Here is a 25531-nt window from a genome sequence, read left to right on the forward strand (position 1 = left end):
TTGCACAAATGACTCGCATATAAATTTGATCTCATTATATGTATATTGTTTTTCACTATCGTGGCCATTTATCGATTGTTATGCCAGCTGCTGTCTTGGTCTTCTTTTTTGTTCTTTAAGGGCACATTACTGTTTGCTTTCATTGCTGTCCTCTCACTATAGAGTTGCTGGTAACCAGTTAGTCCGGCTGATTCAGTGGTTTGAGTCACTAGCCTGCAGCAGGTAGGCATACCTGGAGTTTTGACTCTTTCCTCATGAGTGTTGCAAAGTAATGAAAGCAACAGCCAGGCAATTATTTTCACTCCGCAATGGCTGTCCCCTATACACTTTTACAGTTAGTTTCTAGTTTTCAAGAAATTCTCTTTTATGGACATTGCACAGGGTGAATAAAAATCAATGACTTAAAAAAAAAAAAAAATAAAAAAAAAAAATAAAAATGGTATTTTTAAAAATTTTTTTTTTTTTTAATCAAATTTATTTTAATAAAATGCTTTTGGAGTAAAAATCTATCAAAAGATAGTTTTCTATTTAGAATACTATAATTTAGTTTATTCAGCATGAAATTAAGCTTAGTTATGTAGCATGGTTGAGGCTGTATATTCTGCTATATTTACATTTTTGGTAAACTCATTCAATTAATCCAAGCTCTGCAAGCTGAGATAGCATGCACTGCATTGATGCATTTGCACAATGTCACAGTAACCATGAGATAAAACAAAGTTCATGAATACTCCTTTATCCTATTGTTTTGCAAATCTATGTACACTACAAACTGTATGATTGAATTGGTTCTGATATCGCTGTTTTACTAACCTGACAGCTTGTTATTCTAAATTGAAAACCTTCATTTTGTTTGCAAATATTAAAGATTTTAACTACCAGCAACAATAAGTCCTTACATTTAAAGAGCACCTGTCAATATAGATCCATCATGGCAGCGACTGTTAGCGGGCATCCACTAACCTGCTGCCGCCACGTCCCTCACTTTGTTATGTCACTGCCGCATCACCAGTCCTCCCATTAAAATGAATGGGACTGTTGGTGAGTCAACAGCGGGTCAAAGGAGGAGCCGCTGCGAGACAGAGAGGACAGTTGCTCCTTACAAATTGGGATTTAAATAGAGTTGATTGAAATCAAGCCTTTTTACTAGCGATTTAAATAGACTTGATTAAAATCAAATGAACCCTGACATTACACTTTCCCATTTTGGCATTTAAAAAAAAAAAAAAAAACTGTATGGCAATGACCAGATCTGTTCTCTGTCAGGAGCTTGCACAGAAGTCGGACATTATAATACAATACATGTAATGAATGAACAAATTAGATAGCAATAAGCCCCATTCCTACTGTCCATCCTGTAAAATCACAAAAATCAGCATTTCAGCAAGTGAAATATGAAGAGCTAACATTTTCAGACATGCTTGTTTGGTATCTCTTTTGTTCTTACAGCAGAACTTAATCCCAGCAAACCGTGACCTAAAAAAACCACTGACCTAAATGTCTCCATTAATTCCATGTCACAATGTTAGCGGTCACAATACACTGACCACATGCAAAGAAATCTGCCCACACAGTGCAGTCAATTTGTCTCAAGTGATCAGAGTAAAAAAAAAAAACAAAAAAAACAAAACTGTATTGAAAGAAGTACCGTCTATGGTTCCATTGCAGACCTGCTTTGAAAATACTATTTACCTGTCTGCCTACAGCTTCAATATTTGGGCATTAAACAAACATGTGGCAAGTGAAGTCAAAACTCTTTATTTGAGTACTTTCTCTAAATCAGCTTCAATAAAAACTAAAGCCAGAGAATTAACATTTTTCTAAAAGAAAAAAAAAGAAAAAAAATCAGCACAGATTTCCTTTAAAATACTTTTACTTTCAATCCATTCTTGTTCAACAGAGTACTAGTCTTCATGAATTCAGACACTGAAACAAAACCAATCACCAAAAACTGGATTATTAACCACTTGCCAACTGGGCCAATTCTGACATTCTCACATACGTAAAAAATCATTTTTTTGCTAGAAAATGACTTAGAACCCCAAACATTATATATATATATATATATTTTAGTAGAGAATCTAGGGAACAAAATGACAGTCGTTGCAATTTTTTTATGTCATGCGGTATTTGCATAGAAATTTTTCAAACGTGTTTTTTTTGGAAAAAAAAATAAAAAATGTTTATGAATTAAAAAAAACCAAAGCACAATATTTACAACAATTTTTTTTTTGTAGAATGTGAAAGATGAGGTTACGCCGAGTAAATAGACCAATATGTCACGCCTTAAAATTTTGCACGCTTGTGAGATGGCGCCAAACTAAGATGCTTAAAAATCTTCATAGGCGACGCTTTAAACATTTTTACAGGTTATCAGACGCATCTTGGGCTAGAATTATTGCTCTCACTCCAACGTTCGTGGTGATACCTCACATGTGTGGTTTGAACACAGTTTAAATACGCGGGCACAACCTACGCAAGCGTTCGCTTCTGCGTGCGAGCATGAGGTGATGGGGGCACTTAAAAAAAAAAATACACATATATATATATATATATTTTTTACACTTTCTCTTAAAGCGGAGTTCCGCCCACCCCTTTAAAAAACACATGAAGTAGCTGCTGACTTTACACTTACCTGTCCTTGAGTTCAGCGATGTCGGCACCGCAGCTGATGTTTCCATCAGCTGGTCGGGTTCTGCCTTTTGGCTTCACGGCCGGGTCTCTACTGCGCATGCGCGAAGCAAGCTGCGCTCTCTCGCTGGCCCGGCAGAAGGGGGAGGGAGGAGGGGGACCGAGCTGCTGGCGTAATTCACTGCGGCCCGGTTTCCCAAAAGTGGGGACAGGGTAGCTGTAAAAAACAAAGTATGCCCCCCCCCTGAAAGGTGTCAAATGTGGCATCGGGGGGGGGGGGGAGAGAGAGGAATCAGAGAAGCGGAAGTTCCACTTTTGGGTGGAACTCCGCTTTAAATCATTTTTTTTTTTTTGATCATTTTCATTCCTATTACAGTACAATGAATGTAAACATCCCATGTGATAGGGACAGGGCATGACAGGTTCTCTTTACAGATAGATCTGGGGTCTAAAGGTCCCCACATCTCTCCTCTATGCTGGAAAGCCTGAGATAAAAAAAAAGAAAAAAAGAAAAAAAATTAGATCTCAGGTATTCCGGCAAAAGAAAACAAAAAAAAAACGGCAGTGTTTACATCTGCTGGAAGTGACGTTGCTTCCGGCCTTCGAGGGTCAAAGATGAATGGGGACCGGTTTCATTCTACGTCTCCCCCATTGCACGGGAGAGACCAGAGAAGCATTCAGAGGATATCACCACTTAAAGCCCAGGACGTCATACAACGGCCCACGGTGGGCAAGTGGTTAAAGAAGAACTCTACTAAACTCCAATCCGAGCATCTAAGCCATGTCAGGAACAGAACCCGGTGAAAAAAAGGTGTCTCAAGTCAAACATAAGTGGAATGATTTAAAATAAGAAATTTGGGTAGCCTCCTCTGCCTGTTCTAATAGTTGTCTCAGGTGGCCACACGCCTTCCACTAAGGGGACATTCCCCCCTATACACTGAGGTAACATGCGTGTTACCACAACACACAGTAGATAAGTTAGTGTTCTGCAGTGCTATTCATTTTCAATGGCACCCCAACACACAAAGGGGTGCACTGCATGACGACACTACCATATGGTCCTCTGCATTACTTAATAAGTCATGTCCAAATTTCATACATTTAAAAGGGCTGCCTTTACGCAAGTTAGCATGCATAATGCAAGTTAAACACTACCCGATGGACTGGCTTGGCGTGAATGGACGCTAAATTTATCACGTCAAACACAGGTCAGCAAATTGCTATTGACTTTACCGGAGCAGAACACAGCAGTCCAGGGACTGCCTATGACCCGCTTTGCGTTGTGCTGCGTTCTCTCGTCCTATCGAGGAATTTCTGCAATGGCAGGCAAAGCCGGTCACACAGCCTTTTACTTTAAAGCTGCGGTCTCTATTTGAATGCCGCTAGATGCATTTGAATGGAATAGAACAGCGTTTGACATGAACGCCCTTTGACACAAACCTTTATATATTCACATTCAAGATGTATAAATAGGTTCAGCACATCACATGGCCTCACATTTTCTAACAACTTTTTTTATTTGAATAAACAATAAGGAAGAAGCAAGTCAATGATGCATGCTGCAGTAACCATTATTGCTTCTACTCTAGTAATCAATGGGGTAGTTTGCACAGTGTTTGCATGTACAGTATATACTACTTTTTATATACACATGCACAGATACTTGCACAATAGATGCTGATAGTAGAGAACACATCAGCCTGTTACTATTGGTGGTCTTAAAGGAGTCGTAAAGGCAGAAGTTTGTTTATATGTTAATGCATTCTATGCATTAAGATTAAAAGACTTCTGTGTGTAGCAGGCCTCCCCAGCACCCCCCAATACTTACCTGAGCCTCATCTCTGTCGAGCGATGTCCACAAGTCCCCCGGCCGTCCGTCCTCCTGATTGGCTGAGACACAGCAGCGGTGCCATTGGCTCCCGCGGCTGTCAAAGTCAGTTAGCCAATTAGGTGAGAGAGGGGGCGGGCCCGAATGGCAGCTCCGTGTCCGAATGGACACACGGAGCTGCAGCTCGGCTCAGGTGCCCCCATAGCACGCCGCTTGCTGTAGGAGGCACTCAAGAGGAGGGAGGGGCCAGAAGCAGGGAAGAAGGACCTAGGGAGAGGAGAATCCAAGCTATCCTGTGCAAAACCTACTGCACATAGGAGGGAAGTATAACAGGTTTGTTATTTAAAAAAAAAAAAAAGGGAAGGGAGACTTTACAATCACTTTAAGTGTAGCCTTATGCTGATCAAGCTGCCCATGCTGCTTTACTGCTACCATCAGCTAGACCAGAGGTAGACAATCTTTAAGGAGGTAGAGATCTACCTGAACAACATGGAAGACATCAAAAGGTCATCGGGGGATTGGTGTCATTTGATTGACAGCAGCGGGAGCCAATGGCGCTGCTGTTTCAGTCAATGAGAGTCCCAGGCAGCGGAAACAATCCTACATTGAATGCATTAAAGTGGAAGTCCATGCTAAAAATAAATTCCCTGCATCTATAGCCACCAACATTCTAACACTAACCTATCTAACCCTGTAAAGAAAAAAAATGAGTATAATTGCTATACATACCTTTTCTGTAGGCTATCCGACCCGATCTTAAGCGGCGGAAGCTCTGCAGAGGACACAGACGACAAGAGCTGTAAAATGAATGGGAAGTGACACCACCCATACTATGGGTGCTTCCATTGTGGGACATGTCCTCTGCACCCGCCTACACAGCAAAGCCGACAGGTCAGCAGGGGATCGGGTCAGATAGCCTGCAGAAAAAGTATGTATAGTAATTTTTTCTTTATAGGGCTAGATAGGTTAGTGTTGGAATGCTGGTGGCTATAGATGCAGGAATTTTAGTTTTAGCATGGATTTTCACTTTAAAAGGAGTTGAAAAACCTTCTGCTCTGCAACTGCCCCCCAGAGCCTCCCTTTTCTTACCTGAACCCGATTGTTCCAGCGATCGCTCCAGCCACTGTCTCGGGGTCTCATTGGATAGATTGATAACAGCCATTGACTCCCGCTGCTGTCAATCAAATCCAGTGACACGCTAGCCAGGGGCAGGGCAGAGTCCTGCTGTCTGTGTCAATGGACGGGTGCCCCCAGGGAAAGCGCTTCTCAAAGGGGGCACCCGATGGAGAAGAGGAGCATGGAGCGTGGCCGGAGGACCCCAGAAAAGGAGGATTTAAAAAAAAAAAAAAAAAAAAAGGAAGAAGAAAAGAAAAAAAAACAAAGCTTTACAATCACTTTAAAACAGAGTTCGCCTGGGAAAAAAAAAAATAAAAAAGCCAGCAGCTACAAATACCTGTCCAGGGAGCCCATGATGTCGGCACCCGAAGCTGATCTTCAGAGTGACTTACGGGTACTGCTGCCGCCATCCTTGTAAGGGAACCAGGGAGTGAAGACTTTCGGCTTCACTCCTGGTTCCCTACTGCGCAAGCGCATTCTGAATGGTCCCTGCTGTCTTCTGGGACCTGTGGGGGAGGAGGAGGAGCCGGATATGGCATAGTTTGCCGCAGAAAGTGCGGCGATCTATGCCTGGAAGTGGGAGAAAATACCTGGATTTGACAGGTATCTGCCCCCCCCCCCCCCCTGAAAGGTGCAAAACGTGACACCAGAGGGGGGGAGGAATCCGATAAGCGGAAGTTCCATTTCTGTGTGGAACTCCGCTTTAAGTTAAAAAAGAACCTTCTGACTTTACAGCCACTTTAAAGTGGTTATATAACCCCCCTCACCTCCCTATATACTTACCTGAGCCCTATATCGATCCAGCGCTGTGTCAGTGTGCAGCCAGCGCTGCTCTCTCTCTTCACACAGACACAGAGGCAGCAGCAGAAGTAAAACATCTGCAGGATAGAGGTGATTCCAAAGCCCCACTTCGTATGTATGCATTACCAGATTGACAGCCTAGGGATCAAAAATGAAGACTACAGAAAAGTTATGGTTGAGATCATGATTCCTTGCAAATCGGGTTTATAGAAGTACTAGGTCTTTGAGCCCAGGAAGGATGCCACCCAACCCACAAATTCTGAATACCCAAAGGCTCACCTCAAAGATTTGCAATGTCACCTCATCGGCTATGCCAGAGAAAAGGAAGAAACAGCCAAACAAGGAGAAACAAGCAATACCAGAAGTACCTCGTCCCACTTGCATGAGGACTATTAGACCTTCTGGCTTACCACACCATGCCACAGATAAACAGAAAGCCATGTTCTTGCACTCCATCTACAATTTCTAAAATTCACATCAACACCGAAGAGTTAATTCCACATGTTCAATATAACTTACACTTCAGCATTTTCTCTTCAGCCTCCTTCAGATGAGCCCCAGATGTGGGACACCAGGCTGGGAGCCAGTTACTAAGCCATCCTGACCTAGAACACAGAAAGAAAAAATGGAGTATGTTATGCATAGTTCAGATTTCTTAATGTTACACAATATCCCTAGGGGAAAATTCTCAAAATAATGGCATAAGCACACTTAAAAACACTTACATGTCAAAAAATGTTTACAATTGTATGGCTGAACTCGCATTGGATTCGCAGGAAAAAATAGTGCAGGGACTTTTTCCCCCCACACTGGAATCGGATCGCATGGGTGTTCTCACCCATGCGATCCGATTCCTGTCCGGCGCTGGAATCGCGCATCACTACAGTGCGATTCTAAGCTTAAAGTGATATTAAGGCTAGGTTCACACTGTAGCAAAGCGGGAACCAGCGCCGATTCCCACATCACATGTCTCCCACAGGCAGTTCACACTGCCCTCTGCAAACCGCTGCGGGTGTCAATACAATGTTAATGACACCCCCAGATCGGTTCACAGACCACAGTGCGAACTGTGGATTTTGACAAGAATCGGATCGCATGGGTAACACCATGCGATCTGATTCTAGTGTGGGGGAAAAAAAAGTCCCTGCGCTTTTTTTTATGCAAATCCAATGCGAGTACAGCCATACAACTATATGGGTTGAACTCGCAGGGCGGGTGCGAATCACACGCGATGTCTGACATTGCACAAGTGTGAACTCGGGCTAAAGGTCCATTTAAAAAATAACAAACATGCCTGCTCTGTGAAATGGTTTTGCACAGAGCAGCCCTATACCCCGTCTTTTCAGGTCCCCTACTGTCGCTCCGGGCTCCTCCTCTTCAGTCAGTGCCCCAAAAGCAAGCGGTTTGCTCTGGGGGCACTGGTATGTGCTCACTCCCGAGCCCCGCTCTATGTGTCCATAAGACACACAGAACCCCTGCTCTCACCTTATTGACTCACTGGCTGTGATTGACAGTAGCAGAAGCTAATGGCTCCCGCTGCTGTCTCAGCCAATGAGGAATGAGAGACCCGAGAGAAGCCCAGCTCTCTTGCACATAGCTGGATCGAGAGGGGGCTCAGGTGAGTATTGGGAGGGTGCTGGATGTGGGTGGTCATGACCAACTCATGGGCACTTATGTAATTTCCTGAAGTGACACTTGCCCCCAGCATGAGAGCTTCCATGGAAATGAAAGGCAAGCGGCAAGCATCACTTCCCCCTTTAATAGGCCTGCTTGATGGGGATCAAGAAAGGAGGGATGGGCGGCAGGCATGGCCACAATCTGAATACAGTTCCATTTGAAATTTATTAAACCAGCATACAGAGAGTTGTGCATGATATCATAAGCCTAGGCTTTTTACCAGACAAGAAATAGGAAGTGGGCTGTATAAGGCATTTACTGGCAGAAAAAAAAGTTTTACTATCCAAAAGTTAAAAACTACAAAGGGCAGAAGATAGATAGATAGAAAGTTGAAAAAAAATATACTGAAGGTCCGCTAACAAGGTGGTGTGAGGGCAAGTAACATTTGAAGACCCCATATTGGCTCAGGTTAGGCTGCTTACAACAGGCAAGGCTACCCTACTGTAGGTACTCCAGCAGGTTACCAGGAAAAGATGTGCATATACGAAAGGAGCGCCAGAGCAAAAAATAAGAGTCTAAATTAATTTATTGATGTTGTGTTAAAAGACAGCCAACGTGTTCAAAAGGAACTCCCCATTCATCAGGGCTACAATAAAACAATGTCAAAATTAATTATGAATAATAAAATCATGAGCCTAACAGTCGGAACACATCATGGATAACATACACACACATGTGCGTACACATACATGCTTCCAAAAATACCCAGATAATGATTCACAAACATGCAATGAAATGAAGAAATGAGGGAATATCAGATATTAAGTGATCAGGTGCAATGGGTTCATTCATTCTGAATGAAGATCTGATGTTTGCCCGCTCAAAAATCTGGAAAAAGCCAACAATTTCCATGGGGTGTACTTACTTTTTCAACTCAAACTGAATGTTGAAAAAGTAAGTAGAAAAGAATATATTTTCGAAGCAGACATTACTATTTACTGATTATTAAAGCACCAGGCTATCCAAAACAGACATTTCAGTTTTTGGTAGATGCTCATGGACAGTATTTCTTTAGGCCTCTTCTGGCAAGACCCACCGCCTGGGTTCCTGGGTCAGCACATCGGCTGTGGCCCTTATGAGGCCTTCTTCCTCTCCTTAGTATATTTTTTATTTACTTTATATTGTAAAGAACGCAACAGGAGATACGGGAACACCTAAACCTCATGTAGACAAAGGTCAAGGAAGTCTCTGGAAGTTTCCAGGGGCTGATTCTTGCCATCAAACGCAACCTATAATTAAAATATCGCTCAGCTTTACCTGTTGGGGAAAAAACAAAAAAAAAACAAAACGAAAGAAAAGAAAGAAAAGAAAAGAAAGAAAAGAAAGAAAAGAAAGAAAAGAAAGAAAAGAAAGAAAGAAAAGAAAGAAAAGAAAGAAAAGAAAAGAAAAGAAAAGAACTCATAACTTTTTCTGCTGGCTCCTAGATTCAAATAAATTTTGCCAAGCCCTGCTTTAACCACTTCCGGACCACCCACCGTTGTTATATGTCGGTACTTTGAAGAGGAATATCATTGTTATGGCAGCAACTAGTTGCCCTAACCCCGATATCCTTATCTTCAGCGGGCAAGCCGCTTCAAGATAAAAGTGGTCTCTGCGGCGGATTCGCAGCGAGATCACTTTTATCGGCGGCGGGGGAGGAGCCCCCCTCCCATTCGCCGTGCTCCAGTGCCCTCCGTCGCTTACAGGAGCCGTCGGTAGCGGCGGAGGCGTTCGTATACTTTCCTTAGCCTGACATGGAGACGAATGAGGGGAAGATGGCCCCCACCCGCCTCCATATCATTGCAGGGCCGAAGCGACGTCAAAACGTCACTTCTGCCCATAGCTCTTAAAGGGCCTTTTTTTTTTTTTTTTTTTTGTATTATTGTATTGCATTTTAATGTAAATATGAGATCTGAGGTCTTTTTGACCTATTTAAGAGATCCTGTCATGCTTTTTTTCTATTACAAGGGATGTTTACATTCCTTGTAATAGGAATAAAAGTGACACATTTTTTTTTTTTTTTTTAAAGAACAGTGTAAAAATAAAAAAGGTAAAAATAAATATAAAAAAAAATTTTTTTTTTCTTAACATGCCCCGTCCCGCCGAGCTCACGTGCAGAAGCAAGCGCATACGCGATTAGCACTCGCATATCAAAACGATGTTCAAACCACACACATGAGGTATCGCCTCAATCGGTAGAGCGAGAGCAATAATTCTCACCCTAGATCTCCTCTGTAACTCAAACCATGCAACCTGTAGAATTTTTTAAACGTCGCCTATGGAGATTTTTAAGGGTAAAAGTTTGTCGCCATTCCACGAGCGGGCGCAATTTTGAAGCGTGACATGTTAGGTATCAATTTACTCGGCGTAACATAATCTTTCACAATATAAAAGAATAAATAAATAATCGGGCTAACTTTACTGTTGCCTTATTTTTTTATTTAAAAAAGTGAATTTTTTTCTAAAAAAAGTGCGCTTATAGGACCACTACACAAATACGGTGTGACAAAGTATTGCAACGACCGCCATTTTATTCTCTAGGGTGTTAGAAAAAAAATGTATAATGTTTGGGGGTTCTAAGTAATTTTCTAGCAAAAAAAAAAACTTTTTAACTTGTAAACAACAAAATGTCAGAAAGAGGCTCGGTCGGGAGGATGCACAGTAACATGAGACAAGATCAGAAAAAGCAAGAAAATGACAAATGGACTGTGATTGAAAAGAAGCTAAATAATCCAATTGGAAATAGCCCTTTGTCCTATATTTTGCATTCTCTCTCTTCCTATCCGGTGTTTACATGAACAGTGATGTGCGTTGTGGCTCAAGATATGCAACTTCATAAACATTTCTTCATATTTTATAACTTGTGGTGAATATGGTTTCACAACAGGTCAAGGACTGTCCTTGTGTTTAGTGTATGCTGTGCACGCCTAGAACACATCATGCAACATCACCTGAACCTTCCATACACTCACACCACTGACTCCTTACACTATGTACAGAGTAGAGAAAACTATGCTCAACTGAAACCAATGGGACTTTCTGACAGGCGCTTTCTATAATAAATACAAAATGTAATAACATTACACTCACAGGCTACTTTATTAGGTACACCTGTTCAACTGCTTGGTAACACAAATTGCTAATCAGCCAATCACATGGCAGCAACTCAATGCATTTACACGTGGTGAAGCCGACTTGCTGAAGTTCAGACTGAGCATCAGAATGGGGAGAAAAGGGGATTTAAGCGATTTTGAATGTGAGATGGTTGTTGTGCCAGATGGGCTGATCTGAGTATTCCAAAAACGGCAGATCTACTGGGATTTTCACGCACAACCAGCTCTAGGTTTACAGAGGTCCAAAAAATAAAAATAAAATATCCAGTGAGCGGCTCTTGTGTAGACAAAAAAATGCCTTGTTGATATCAGAGGTCAGAGGAGAATGGGCAGACTGGTTTGAGATGATAGAAAGACAACAGTAACCCAAATCACCACTCATTACAACCAAGGTATGCAGAATACCATCTATGAATGCACAACACATCAAACCTTGAAGTAGATGGGCCACAGAAGCAGAAGATCACACCAGGTGCCATTACTAAGAACAGGAAACTGAGACTATAATTTGCAAAGTCTCACCAAAATTGAACAATAGAAGATTGGAATAAAATGTTGCCTGGTCTGAGGAGTCTAAATTTCAGCTGCAACATTCAGATGGTAGGATCAGAATTTGGCATAAACAACATGAAAGTATGGATCCATCCCGCCTTGTATCAATGGTTCAGGTTGGTGGTGGTGTAATGGTGTGGGGGATAATTTTTGCCACACTTTGGGCCCCCTAGTACTAATTGAGCATTGTTTAAATGCCACGGCCTACCCGAGTATTGTTGCTGACCATGTCCATCCCTTTATGACTACAGTGTACCCATCTTCTGATGGCTACTTCCAGCAGGATAATGCACCATATCACAAAGCTCAAATCATCTCACCACTGGTTTCTTGAACATAACAATGAGATCACTGTACTCCAATGTCCTCCACAGTCACCAGATCTCAATCCAAAAGAGCACCTTTGGGATGTGGTGGAATGGGAGATTCACATCATGGATGTGCAGCCCACAAACCTGCAGCAACTGCGTGATACTATCATGTCAATATGGACCAAAATCTCAGGAAGGTTTCCAACACCTTGAATTCTATGCCACGAAGAATTAAGGCAGTTCTGAGGGCAAAAGATTGTCCAACCCGGTACTAGCAAGGTGTACCTAATAAAGTGGCCAATGAGTGTATATATTATAACAGATCACCAGCCACAACGTTTTGTTTTGGGTAGACGGTAGAGTATGGATAGGTTAAATCATTACCAGCTTTTATTGCCGTCTTTGTAGCCATCAGGGAGGTTTCCTCTCATGGCCTGTAATTCTAGGCACGCATACAAAAAGTAAGAAGGGAAATGGTCCTACACAAACAATTAAACATCATTTTTTCCCTCTTTTAGTTAAAGAGGATCTTTCCCCCTTTAATTAAAAAGCAGATTACAGTTTTTCCACTTCCTGGTTGGGCGAGATACTGGTGATGTAACACGGGCCTCAAAGATAAGTCCGAAAGCTACATCACCAGCCGCGCCTTTAGGACCCATTTACAGCAGCTTGCATGCTAAAAACAATCATTGAAATTTAGCTGGTGTCTGATGTGTATGGGTGGCGAGAGGCGTTTTTTTTTTTTTTCTCTTTTTTTTTTTTTTTTACTTTATTAAAAAGTCAAAATAACATTTCACTTATTTCTATGCACTGCATCCGAGCTGTGGTTCTGTGTTCATTGGGAGATTTCAGATGAGGTCTGATGCACTGCTCTGCACCTCTCCACTAAGCTGTGGTGTGGATGGGGCACACAGAAAATTATTGTTTTTTTGTTTTTTTTTTATGCACCCCGAACATGGCTTAAACAAAAGCAGAACACCAAGAAAAAAAAAAATAAATAAAAAGGGAAACATTTTATTGCAGCTTTGTATTTGTTAAAAAAAAAGATGATTTAAAGGGGTTGTAAAACAGTTTGAAGAAAAAAAAACAAAAAAACTTGTCATACTTACCTCCACTGTGCAGTGCGTTTTGCACAGAGTGGCTCGGTCCTCCTCTTCTAGGGTCCCTCAGCGGCGCTGGTGGCTCCACCCCGCATCAAGTGTCCCAGCACCGCATTATTGAATTTGATTGACAGCAGCGGAAGCCAATGGCTGCGCTACTATCAATCTATCCAATCAGGACATGAGACACCAGGTAGAACTGGTGTGCTTGTTCCCGGCCGGAGACAGATCGGGGTCAGCCAAGTAAAAAACAAATGCATTAAGGTGAAAAACCATGAGGGTTCACCAGTCAGTGCCACTTGGCTGACGTCTGTGCAATTTCTTGCACAGATACCTATGCAAATCACACCTGAAATTGCAAAAAATAGTGCAGAAACTTTTTCAAACGAGTGCGGCACCACAAAGTCGCTCCGATTTAAACAGCTCTATTGCCAACAATAGGGTGTGACTTGTCATGTCATTACAAGTCGCTCCGGTGTGATTGGGGGGCTAAATCTAAAATCCCACTCTTGCACATCAATCCAATATAAATTGGTATTTTTTTTGTACAGCCAAGCAAACCCTAGCTAGGTCATGGAAATCCAGGGTTCCAACAATCGCGCAGATAAAACAGGGAAACAAAAGCACATAAAAACTAGGGTTGCACCGATGCCGATACTAAGCATTTGCACAGGTATCGGTACTCGTGCAAATGCTCCAATACCTGTACCCGATACAGTCTGGCATGGTTCTTTCAATTGTCAGTGAGATTTCCCCCGCTAACCGCTGAATAGTAAAGAAAAGAATGTCGGCAATTATTGGTTGTTAAAAAGCGGGGCCGCCACGCCCTTAACAACCAATTACATTTCCCTCCCGCTAGCTGTCACCCTCCTGTCTTGGCCGGACTCTGCAAACTCAGTGGAGAGGCTGGAGGTAGAGCGGGCAAAGAATCAAATTCTGTGAACCAACGATCTAATTCCCCGCTGTGCAGCCATTCCTAAAAAAACTTCTCCGGGTCCCCTATGTTCAGTGGGTGCCGGGGGAAAGAAAGCAGACTATTTAACCACTTTCAGGTTTAGGCAGATTAATTTGCAGCAGTGCTCCACACAATTACATTGAATCCCAACCCGGTCCGCTTTCGGTCCCCCCGCACCCACTGAACATAGAGGACCCAGAGAACTTTTTTTTTTTTTTTTTTTTTTTAATAGCTGCAGAGCGGGGAATTAGCTCATTGATACCCAGAATTTTAGCATCCCTGCTCGCTACACCTCCGAGCCCCCCACTGAGTTACCCCTTGCCCCAGTTTCTCAGGAGGAAGGAGCAGGACCAGATGTATCATCAGTGTTCAGCTGGTCCCCGGCTCCCACCTCCAGAGAGTTTACCCACATGAGAAGCTGCACCCCAACAACCCCAGCCCTCAACCCCTATGAATGTATCCAAGTTGATCAACTGGGCACAACCAACCTGTCTCCCCAGCAGAACACAATAGCTTAGCGGGAGGGATTCCCCCCAGCAACACTGACTGTGTTAATGGGGGGGGGGAACTGAGCACAAGGTAGATGTAAACTTTACAAATAGGTCCATTTAAATATTTGAATGTTATGCAAGTATAAATGGCTAAATGCTACACATGGTCTTATAACCATAATCTAAACAGCAGAAATCAGAACCAGGTTTTTAGGCTCTAGGATTGCTGTCAAACGTGTTCTCAAACAATGGGGCCAGCAGGGAGAGCAGCACAAGAAGAACCTCCACAGCATGATGGTGCTCTCATTCATAGTTCAATGAGCAGACAAGAGGCACAGCAGGCTGTAAATCTGTCATCCTTCTGGATACGTAGTGTGACATCACTGTGTGAAATACAATACTGCCTAAATAGAGTTACAAATCATTTGGTAGGTAAAACAGTTGTTTTCTTGTGGGTATGCTATAAACGAATAAAAGCCTCTCATATTGGACTTTCTATCCAAAGCATCTCTAATTACTCATCTCTCACTTATCCCACTCCATGGCCACCTTGCATCTGCACCTTCCCTGTTCAGAAATTCAGGCCTGGTTCACACCTATGCATTTTTTGTGGGGTTTAAGTTTTGCAGAAGCCCACTACAGTCCATTTAATATGGTTTTTCTATGGGACACATTCACATCTGTGCATTTTATGGAAAGGGCCAGGGAGCAACAGGTTGTGTTTTTGGTTCCATATACTTCAATGGATCAAAAACGTATTGAAGAACGCAAAATGCACCTGGAATACTGCAACCTGCATAGGTATGAACCAGGCTTCCCCAAGCTGCTGCCTTCCTGTAGCATAATGGACCAGAGAAAAGTGGACAGGAATGTTGTCATCAAACAGTATAAAGTGATGGGTGGACAAACACGATATTTTATTATCATCATGTCATGTTAACAGAAGGCAGAGATCTTCCAGCCCAACGATCAGCATACCCTGCCCCGTCCCGACAAGCTGTCTGCTTTTGCCCCTCCTGTGCTCACTAGAGCTCTGGACTGTGGAGGGAGCGTCTGACTCTGGCTCTCAGCGGCTCAATGAGAGGCTGAGCCAGCTGCCAATCCAGGGATCTGGGTGGATACCGACATTAAAGTCTGGACTGGCTGAGTGACGTCAGCCAACAGTGGACTTTAGCCTGTTTGTCGGCTGAATACAGATCACAGGAGTGCAGAACGAAGTGCACTCTTGTGAACCCCAGAAGAAGTAGGTCCAAAAGAGCTTTGGCTCTACTTTTTCTTTAAAAAAAAAAAACACAATGGTATATTGGTTCAAGGTTTTGTATTTGTGCAATAAGGAAGCAGTCTTTGCTGACCTCTCCTTTTGAAGACACAGTTTTGTTGTGGCAAGCTTTTTTGTATTTTTATTCTGCAGCACTGGCTAGATGAACAAAGCGCTTTGCATCATCTGTCAGAATGTGTTGGACCTCAGTCAGTCTTTTTTTTGTGTGTATCCATTGACCTGAATCAGGCAGATAATCAAAGGAACACATAGGCAGTTCAAATCATTTGAATGCAAGATAACAAACAAGCACCATAGAAAACCACTGTGCTATGTCCATTATAACACTACAACATCGTCATTGGGACAGAGCAAAAAAACACAAACAAACCACATCACGCTGCTCTATTCAGAAGGTTTTCCAATTCGTTCAGCAACCCACACAGTACTGGGAAGTTCAGCAGGTTTCAACATAGAAATCGTCATTAGGAACAAGGACAGTTTGTACAAGGTTAAATTCCCAGAGAGACTTTCGAAGAACTTTTGGCAGCAGAACATTTCCAAGAATTCTGCAAATGCCAGTACCCAACTATGCAGTTTTTTCTTATCCAACTTTGAGGTTACATTAGGACTGTGAGCGAAAAGAATTACAAAATATTTGAATATATTAGCATGGCTTGAAATTGCAACTCCACTCACAACATTTCTCCATTATTGATAGGAATGGGACCAAATATGGTCCCCTAATGGGTGTTTACTACTTTGCAACAAAGGGATATTAACCCATTTATAGCAAAATCATGAAAGGCCAATCCTGGCTTTTTGGAGAATTCTCCAAATTCTTTTTATTATTATACAGGATTTATATAGCGCCAACAGTTTGCACAGCGCTTTACAACATGAGGGCAGACAGTACAGTTACATTACACTATAGGAAGAATCAGAGGGCCCTGCTTGTTAGAGCTCATAGTACCATAATATTCTTAAGAATCAATTGGACATGTATCTTTAGCCAAAGCCTTTATGTTTTACGTTTTGAATAGATTAGGGAATGGTTAGACCACCTGCCATTTTTTTTGCCCTCTGTGTCACATTGGGGAGAATTCAATGCTGTCAGCAATTGGAGTCAACTCAGTTTTGGGTGGTAGGTTGCCACCATCCCTTACTATTACACAAGAATATCATCATTTAACCTTTAGCATAAATGAGGATACTCTTACCAATCGAGTTGCTTTTATCCAACAGTGCAGTTGAACAGAAGTCAATCGGTAGATCAACTTCTGTTAAACTGCAGTGCCACACGTGGATTGAAATTCGACTGGCCCCTGCTGAACCAGCCTAATTTCGATCCATCTATGGCCACCTTAACTCTCTTGCTTAAATCCCAATGCCAAGTGGTTACAGACTTGAATTTGTTTAACAGTGTACTTTGGAGAACCTCCAGTCAAGCCAGCTGGTTAAGCTCTAGGATCCTTTTCACTTGTTTTCACGTTCAACTGTAAAAAGCCTGTTTAGGCTGGGTTCACACTGGTGTGATGCAGGAACAACAGCGATTCCTATGCGGGATCCAGCATCGCATCTGACTCGCAGGCAGTTTACACTTCTGTGAACCGCTGTGGGTGTGAATATAAAAATTAATGACACCCCAAATCGGATCGCAGAGCGAACTGTGAAATTAGATGGAATTGGATCACACAACTATGCGATCCAATTCCAGTGTGGACAAAAAAAAAAGGGTCCTGCGCCATTTTGGTCCAAATTTGATGCAATTTTAGCCATACAAACTGTATGGCTGAATTTGCACTTCATAGACATCGCATGTGATGTGCAAATCACATGCAATGTCTGAGATCACACTAGTGTGAACCCAGTCTAACAGACAAAGGGGATGATTTACTAAAACTGGAGAGTGCAAAATCTGGTGCAGCTGTGCATGGTAGCCAATCAGCTTTCAACTTCAGCTTGTTCAATTAATCTTTGACATAAAAAAAGGAAGCCGATTGCTTTCTATGCAGAGCTGCACCAAATTTTGCACTCTTCAGTTTTAGTACATGAACCGAAGTGTCTTAATTGCCAATTTATACAAACAAGGGAATTATTGCAGTAACCCATTGCTTATTGAGGAGCTCAAAAGTTCAAATGTTCACTCAGACAAAATGAGCCTTCCAAGCTGGCATCTGATGTGCTTGTTTTGGCTATCCCACAGTGCTCTAAGAATTTTTAACACTCATTAAATGCTTAAGGCCCCTTTCACATGATCGGACCGTTCACGTCCGCCTGTTAGTTTTGGCGGCGGACCTGAACATGCGCTCCATGTTAGCCTATGGAGCGACGGATGTCAGCGGAGATGGATGGCCCTACGTCCGGATCCGTTGCTGGCGGATCGGATCTGGTGAGATCTGACGAAAATGGACATGCTGTCCATTTTCATCCGATCCCTCCATAGGCAGCAGCGGCGCCTGACAAGCCCCTCCCCGCTCAGTGAGCAGAGAGGGACCTGTAATCCGCCGGCTCAGCGGAGATCAACGGAGAGATCTCCCGATGAGCCGGTGGACCGAGGCGGGCTCCATGCAAACGGAGTCCGCCTTGTGTGAATGAGGCCTTCAGCGGAGTTCTGCTTAAAAAAAAAAAGGGGTATCGCCCCCCCCCAAAATAATGACATGCCAAATGTGGCACGTAAGGGGGTCACCTCCCTTAAAGCGGAAGTTCCATTTTTGGGTGGAACTCCACTTTAATCATATTAAAAATTAGATATTAAAAAAAAATTAAAGAAAAAATAAAAATGAAACATAAAAAAACAAAGCTAAAAAAAAAAAACAGACCTAAAACCATTCTGGCTTCCTAATAAAGGTTTATGTTCTACATTTATTGCTTGAGAACATGCAACACAGGCATGAAAACTGGCCAACCACAAAAATAACAAACTGTATCTTATGTTGTGTGATTACTCAACTTTCCCTCCAAAGTATTTAGCACTAGCTATGAAATTTCAAGGCTAGAATGTACAAATACATGTATATAGGTCATAGGATTTTTAACATAAAGCCATATACTACAAGAATTCATCTTTTGTTGGTCATCATAATTGCATATAAACTAGACTTTTTTTTTAACTTTTTTTTAAAAACTTTTATCATCTTAGGTATCACTCCCCTGCTGTTACTGTGACCTAAAGTGATAAAAGTTAAAGTCTAGTTTACATGCAGTTATGACGAACAATGGAAGGTGAACGCTTTTAGTATATGGCTGTAAACTTTTCTCATTGGTGAAATAAAATCGCTACAGCAGCATAAAGTAAACCTGTGCTTTTCCTATGTAGGGCAAAGCAACATGTTCACTTTAATGTCAGCCTGCGCAGATGCTCATACTGGTCTCCTCTTTGCTCCCCTGCATCTCTGTTTACCTGACAAGTGCAAAGTGACATACCCCCTACATCCAGGTATGGGGGAGAATTCAACTAAACTTTCTTCATGGCTATGCAGGAGCTTGGTTAGTGGTCAAAACTTGACTACAATCTGTATGGCTGAATTCGCATTGCACAGACATCGCATGTGATCTGCACAGCAGTGCGAATCACATGCGATGTCTAACATCACACCAGTGTAGAGCTGCACGATTAATCGCGGAGACTCGTTAACGCGATTCTCCGCCCGCCGCCATCGCAACTCCGGATTTGGGAGATTCTGACCATCAAGCAATTTGTTGTAATGCGAGCTGAAAAGCGCGCGCCCCTATCGATGGTGTCCCCAGGATGTTGCCCGTTTCCCTGTTTCGGAGCGGAAGAGAGGGGAAGCCGTTAGAGCCAGCGTGAAACGTCTGACGTCACTCAGCAAAGAAGAATGTAATTGGTCGGGTATTGTTTCTTCTTCCCAGAGGTCTCGGGGACAGCGCACCAGCACAAGCATGACTGCAGCTGCAGGCTGCAGCACTGACAAAATGTGAGCTGCTATACTTTTTTTTTTTTTTTTTTTTAGAATCAGCAAATGCTTTGTAATCTTAATCTTTCTCTCTTTCAATCAAGTCTCAATTAATCAATTTCTCTGAATCAATCTCTCTCTTAATCAATCAAATTGAGAGTGATTGACTGAGAGAGAAATTGATAAAGAGAGAGACAGATATTAATTCAGAGAGATTGATCAAGTGAGAGATTGATTGATTAAGAGTCTCAATTAATCAATCTCTCTGAATCAATGTCTCTCTCTCTCTCTCTCAATCAATTCCTCTCAAAAAATCTCTCACCTAAAGAAAAATTATGTTGCGAGAATCGTGATCTTATTATTCTAAGCAAAAAAAAAAAAAAATTGCGATTCTCATTTTGGCCAGAATGTTGCAGCTCTACACCAGTGCGAACCCAGACTAAAGCCTAACTCCAGGTTTACTTCCACTTTAAATGGCTTGTTTGGGCCAAGCTGGCCCAAATGAACCATTCACTTTACTAATAGATGGGTCCACTAACAGCGCTGTATAAAAACTGTACGTAGAACACAGCCCAGTGCTCCGGAAGCTGTACAGAGACCTTTTATCTGCTCCAAAAACAAAATCGATTTGTGCTGCAAACTGTTCAGCCATTCACAGGAAGCTTTGCATTAGGTCAATGAATACAAAGCTTCCTCTCATTAGCCGAGGTGGAGATTATGATGTGGTGTGCCCAGCTCTTCACCTCAACCAATCAGAAGCTGTCTTGTATTCATTCATAAAAATACAAGAATTCCTGTGAATTGCTGAGCAGCTCTCCTCTGGACTCAAATTTGTTGTAGCAGCAGACAGGAAGTCCCCATCCCACAGCGCTGTGTCCTGTATGTAGGTAGGTGATACTACATACAGTTAATACAACTGTGACAGTGACTGCATCGATTAGTAAAGGAAAAAGTTTGTGTGGGCCAGCTGTCACTCTTGCAGAAAGTCAAGTTGTGAGAGAGGACAGACTGTTCATGTGTAAGTAGGGAATGAAGCAGAGTCCAGTTTGTGAGTTTCTGGGGCCATGCATCCAACACTCGGTACGTCCTGCCATTCTCTGGTACAATTAAGGCTATATTCACATTGGTAAGTAAAGGGTTTGTTAAGACATTTTTTTTTTCTATAGTTCCCTCTGATATATCACAGTAAGCTCCGCAGTGCATGTCATTTATAAAAATATGGAAAATAGTATAAAAATCGCGCTATAGGAACCAAACTATATTAAAAAAAATATAAAATAAAATTAAAAAAAGTGATACCAGGATGATTGCCACCTAACAAACATAGAGGGAGCAGCAATTATTATGTACACATCAATACACATGTGAATGAGAAAAAAATATTTAAAAAAAATCACGCTACCCTTAAAAAATATAATGCTGTGAAAATATATATATAAAACCCACATGACAGTAATGACATACAAGTGGTGAATTAAATTAGATGAGTTGATGTAAGACGTGAACCATAAGCAATGCCCAGTGATCAAAAAACATCAAATTAGCAAACAATTAGCAAGTAATCAATGAACATTATAATGTGGTGAACACCAGTAGATTAAAAATTAATAATAAATTGGCATAAATCAGTGACAACAATAACAAATTCCCAGTGATCGGTACACGGTAATGACAACCAATCAGTGATCCATAAACAATATAGTGTGGTGAGCACCAGTGAAAATAAATAAAAGTCCAACTCAATAACATAAATCTGTGAATCGGTTCCTGTTTCCCAATAATAAGTGAGATCCACCACCACAGGTCAGCAAGAATGCGCCCTTACCGGAATACCGTGATCCCCCATCACAGAGGATCAGGGATGGCATGTGTAGTACTAGACCCCGGCTCCATGGGACGGCAAACAAACACCAAATGGCAGGAAGTCACCTAAGGCAGCTCGAACCAGCAAAGCAAGGTCATGGTACATAGGAAAGAATAGATGCTCCAATAGTGTAAAACCAACAATATTTTATTATAAAAAAGAAAATATTGCACTTACAAGAAATTGGATTTATAAAGCGAACATCTGCTGCATCGGCCGGAGCACAGACAGCCCGTTCCAACTGGATACACGGATGGAGTGCGAGGTGACGCCAGCGTGACGCTCCTCCCTACGCGTTTCGTAATAACTTACATCGTCCAGAGGAATCTTATTCCTGCCGATACGATTCGCACTGGTCCTAATTGCAAATGTGAATGTAGCCTAACTGAGCATCTGAAAAAGTAAGCATTTATTTACAAAATCAAGCACAGCATGTTAGGGCCCTTTCACACTGGGGCGGAGGCAAAACGCCGCTATTGTAAGCGGCAATTTATCGTCGGTATTCGGCCGCTAGCGGGGCAGTTTTACCCTCGCTAGCGGCCGAGAAAGGGTTAAAAACCACCACAAAGCACCTCTGTAGAGGCGCTTTGCAGGCGGTATAGCCGCGCTGTCCCATTGATTTCAATGGGCAGGAGCGGTGAAGGAGCAGTATACACTCCGCTCCTTCACCACTCCGAAGATGCTGCTAGCAGGACTTTCTTTCCCCATCCTGCTAGCGCACCGCTCCAGTGCGAAAGCCCCGAGGGCTTTCACACTGGGGAGACAGCAGCGGCACTTTCGGGTCGGTTTGCAGGCGCTATTATTAGCACAATAGCGCCTGCAAACCGCTCCAGTGTGAAAGGGCCCTTAAAGCTGAACTCCAGCTTTTTATACAGTTTATATTAGTTCTTTTGGGCCAAACAAACTATGTCCTTCACGAACATGTGAGGTTGCTGGATGTGCGGTGTAAATTGTACGTAGTAGGGTTGCACCGATACTAGTATCGGTGCCGATACCGAGTATTTGCACAAGTATCAGTACTCGTGCAAATACACCGATAATTGAAACCGATACTTTCAGGCTCAGTTCTTTGAGCTGTCAGTGGGTCTCCCCTGTTGACAGCTGAAGTGTTAAAGAAATCTGGTAATTGGAGCTGTCAAAAAAAAAAGCAGCCGGTGTTTCGTCACGTATGGCAACCCATCACATTTGGCTACCTGCTGGACTGTGCACGCGCGCCACCGCCATATGCGCTCCAACACTGTGGCGATCTGCGCTTGTGCAGAATTTTGTGGCCACACCCCTGAGTCCAAGTTCAAGCCCCACCATCCAAGTGAACATAGAGTTAGATCATAATTATGCCGAGCAAAGCGAGGCCGTGCCCGAAGCATGGCGGGCGAAGTGAGCCCGCGAGGGGTCCTGTGGCAAAGTGGTCTTACAACAGTGTTGGAATGCATATGGCGACATCGCGCATGTGCACTCCAGCGGGTAGCAAAATGTGATGGGTAGCCATATGTGACGAAACACCGGCAATGTTTATTAACAACATTGCTCAGCCCTGAAACACTAACATAAAAAGAAACATTGTTACTTTTTGAATCTTTGTTTCTTCGTCTGCAGATCAAAGGGATGAACAAATGTTCCTCTGTTTAACCCCTTATTAACCCTTAATTTACTCTAATCAGCCTTAACTCCCTATTCTCCTGCATTAAATCATTTTCCTGCTTTTTTTTTTTTTGTTCACGTCTATTTTATAAACCATAAACAAACAATTAAAACTTTTTTTGTTTGCTTTGTTAGTGAATATTTTTACACATACATATTAACATATATTTACACATTTCACATTGAAAAAGCGCAAAATTAAAAAAAAATCTATTTATTTCATTTGTAAATAACTTTTCAATGCTTTGTACCCTTGCTGACAGCTAAAGTGAAAACAAAACAGTTGCGGTAGGTATCGGCGAGTACTAAAAAAAAAAAAAAAAAAAAAAAATAGTATCGGTACTCGTTAGAAAAATGGTAATGGTGCATCCCTAGTACGTAGCTGATGCTACATACAGCATACCACATTGTGTTATGGGTTCTAGTCAAGACTTCCTGTCTCATACACGGAACACAATGAAGTCAATCTAATTGCCGCTCAACCATTCAGAGAAAGGGATGTATTCTAAAAATGAATACAGAGCTTCCTCTGATTGGTAAAGAGGCAGGCTGATGATGTCACAACCGCCAACTCAGCAACCCAGAGGAAGCTTTGTATTCATTGCTAGAATACATCGCTTTCTCTGAATTTCTGAGCACCAGACTCTATTGTGTTCCAGGTATGAGACAGGAAGTCTCAGCTCGAACCCAGAGCACAGTGTGGTATTCTGTATGTAGGAATGGGCTCAGGCGTGTTCGGGATCACACATACCCGATCCCGCCAGGAAGCCGACACAGCACACCACTAATCGCAGGCAGCGAGACATTTCTCGATCCACAGCTGCACAGACCAGGAAATGTCTCACTGCCTGTGATTAGCCGTGTGCAGTGTCGGCTTCCTGGTGGGATCGGGCAGGTTGGATCCCGAACACTCCCAAGCCCAGCTCTAGTTGTATGTAGCCTTAGCTACATAGAGATTATATCGCACATCCAGAGGCCTTACATGTTAGGGAGTGACATAGTTTGTTTGGGCCAAGCTGTAAAGTATATCAAAAGCTGGAGTACAGCTTTAATATATTGAGGACACTAATGCACAGGGAGGTTTTTGGGAAAAGTAAAGGTCAACTAACCATTTGAAATATGCAGCAATAAAAGTTCTCTGCAAAAAAAAAAAATAATAAACCCTGAAAACTTTCAGTTCAAGTGTGAATGTAGCCTAAAGCGGGATTGTAGTGCATGTGAATACCATGTTCTTATGTGTCGGCCTGTCACGATGCCTCATCTGCCGATTGCTGACATTGCCATGTAATATTTCTGCTCTGCTTGGTGACTGAATGAATTGCTGGAATCTCGGCGTTAGCAAACAAAGCGCCTTTTGTGAACACTCGCTTGTTTATGTAATTTTCAGTGATGCATAAATGTGAAGGATATTGGAGTTACGCTGCAATATTTGTTTAGATTATTTACTTTGGAATGAACTTTTCCATTCATTCTTGTCAAATCAGTTTCTGTTTAGAAGTCTCATTCTGGTTATAGACTGCCTGATTTCTTTTCAGTCACCGATGGTAGGGAATTTCACCAATAGTGCCCAGACACAAATATGACGGCTTCTGGTGATGACCTATCTGCAGTATATTGTGTGCTGACCTAGAACAAGTATTCCCATAAGGACATCTGACTTTCTCTTGATCTTTCTAGGTCAGTGGCCCTGGGCAATTAGCATTTTCAAGTTTAGGGCATTAGCATGTTCAGAGCAAGCCTTCAGGAGATTAGCAGTCTTTGCAAAGACAAGGTGGTTAACCCTTCTGAGGTTAGTCTAGTGCCTTTAATGTATTTTAATGGCAGACTACAAATCTATGTTACTAAAAGGAATAATCTGTTATAAAAGTATGACTTTTGGTTTAAAAAAACCATGTGGGAGATCTGCTCGTTTGTAAAACGCAAATGTCATTATCTATCATTTAGCTTTGAGTAATAAACTTTGGTTGCATACTTAAAGCGGAGTTCCACCAAAAAAATGGAACTTCCGCTTTAAGGGAAGGTGACCCCCTTGACATGCTACAACTGGCGTGTCATTTTTTTTTGGGGGGGGGGGCCCAGCTCCCACTTCCTTCCGAAGGGAGATCACCTCACCCCCCCTCCCTCTCGGCAATCATCTGGGACACGTCACAGGTCCCAGATGATTGCCCGGTCAGTCACGGCGCAGCTCGCGCACCCTCACTTACAATTCCAGCCCCGCAAGGAGGAGGAGGAGACGAGCGGGGCTTCGCTCCCCAGCATCGCTGGACCCTGGGACAGGTCAGTGTCCGATTATTAAA

At 42.5% G+C, this 25531-nt stretch overlaps 1 protein-coding gene across 2 annotated transcripts in view; it reads right to left on the bottom strand.

Moving 5' to 3' along the window:
- Nucleotides 1-25531, bottom strand: part of ABHD5 (abhydrolase domain containing 5, lysophosphatidic acid acyltransferase) — a 67898-nt gene that overhangs the window by 35214 nt on the left and 7153 nt on the right. For both annotated transcript variants that reach the window (XM_073630306.1, XM_073630305.1), the window contains exon 2: nt 6896-6981. In XM_073630306.1, coding sequence (XP_073486407.1) covers nt 6896-6981 — 86 coding nt within the window. The remainder of the gene's footprint in view (nt 1-6895; nt 6982-25531) is intronic.

The sequence above is a fragment of the Aquarana catesbeiana genome, linkage group LG05 (assembly GCF_042186555.1).
Source record: "Aquarana catesbeiana isolate 2022-GZ linkage group LG05, ASM4218655v1, whole genome shotgun sequence".
NCBI lineage: Eukaryota > Metazoa > Chordata > Amphibia > Anura > Ranidae > Aquarana > Aquarana catesbeiana.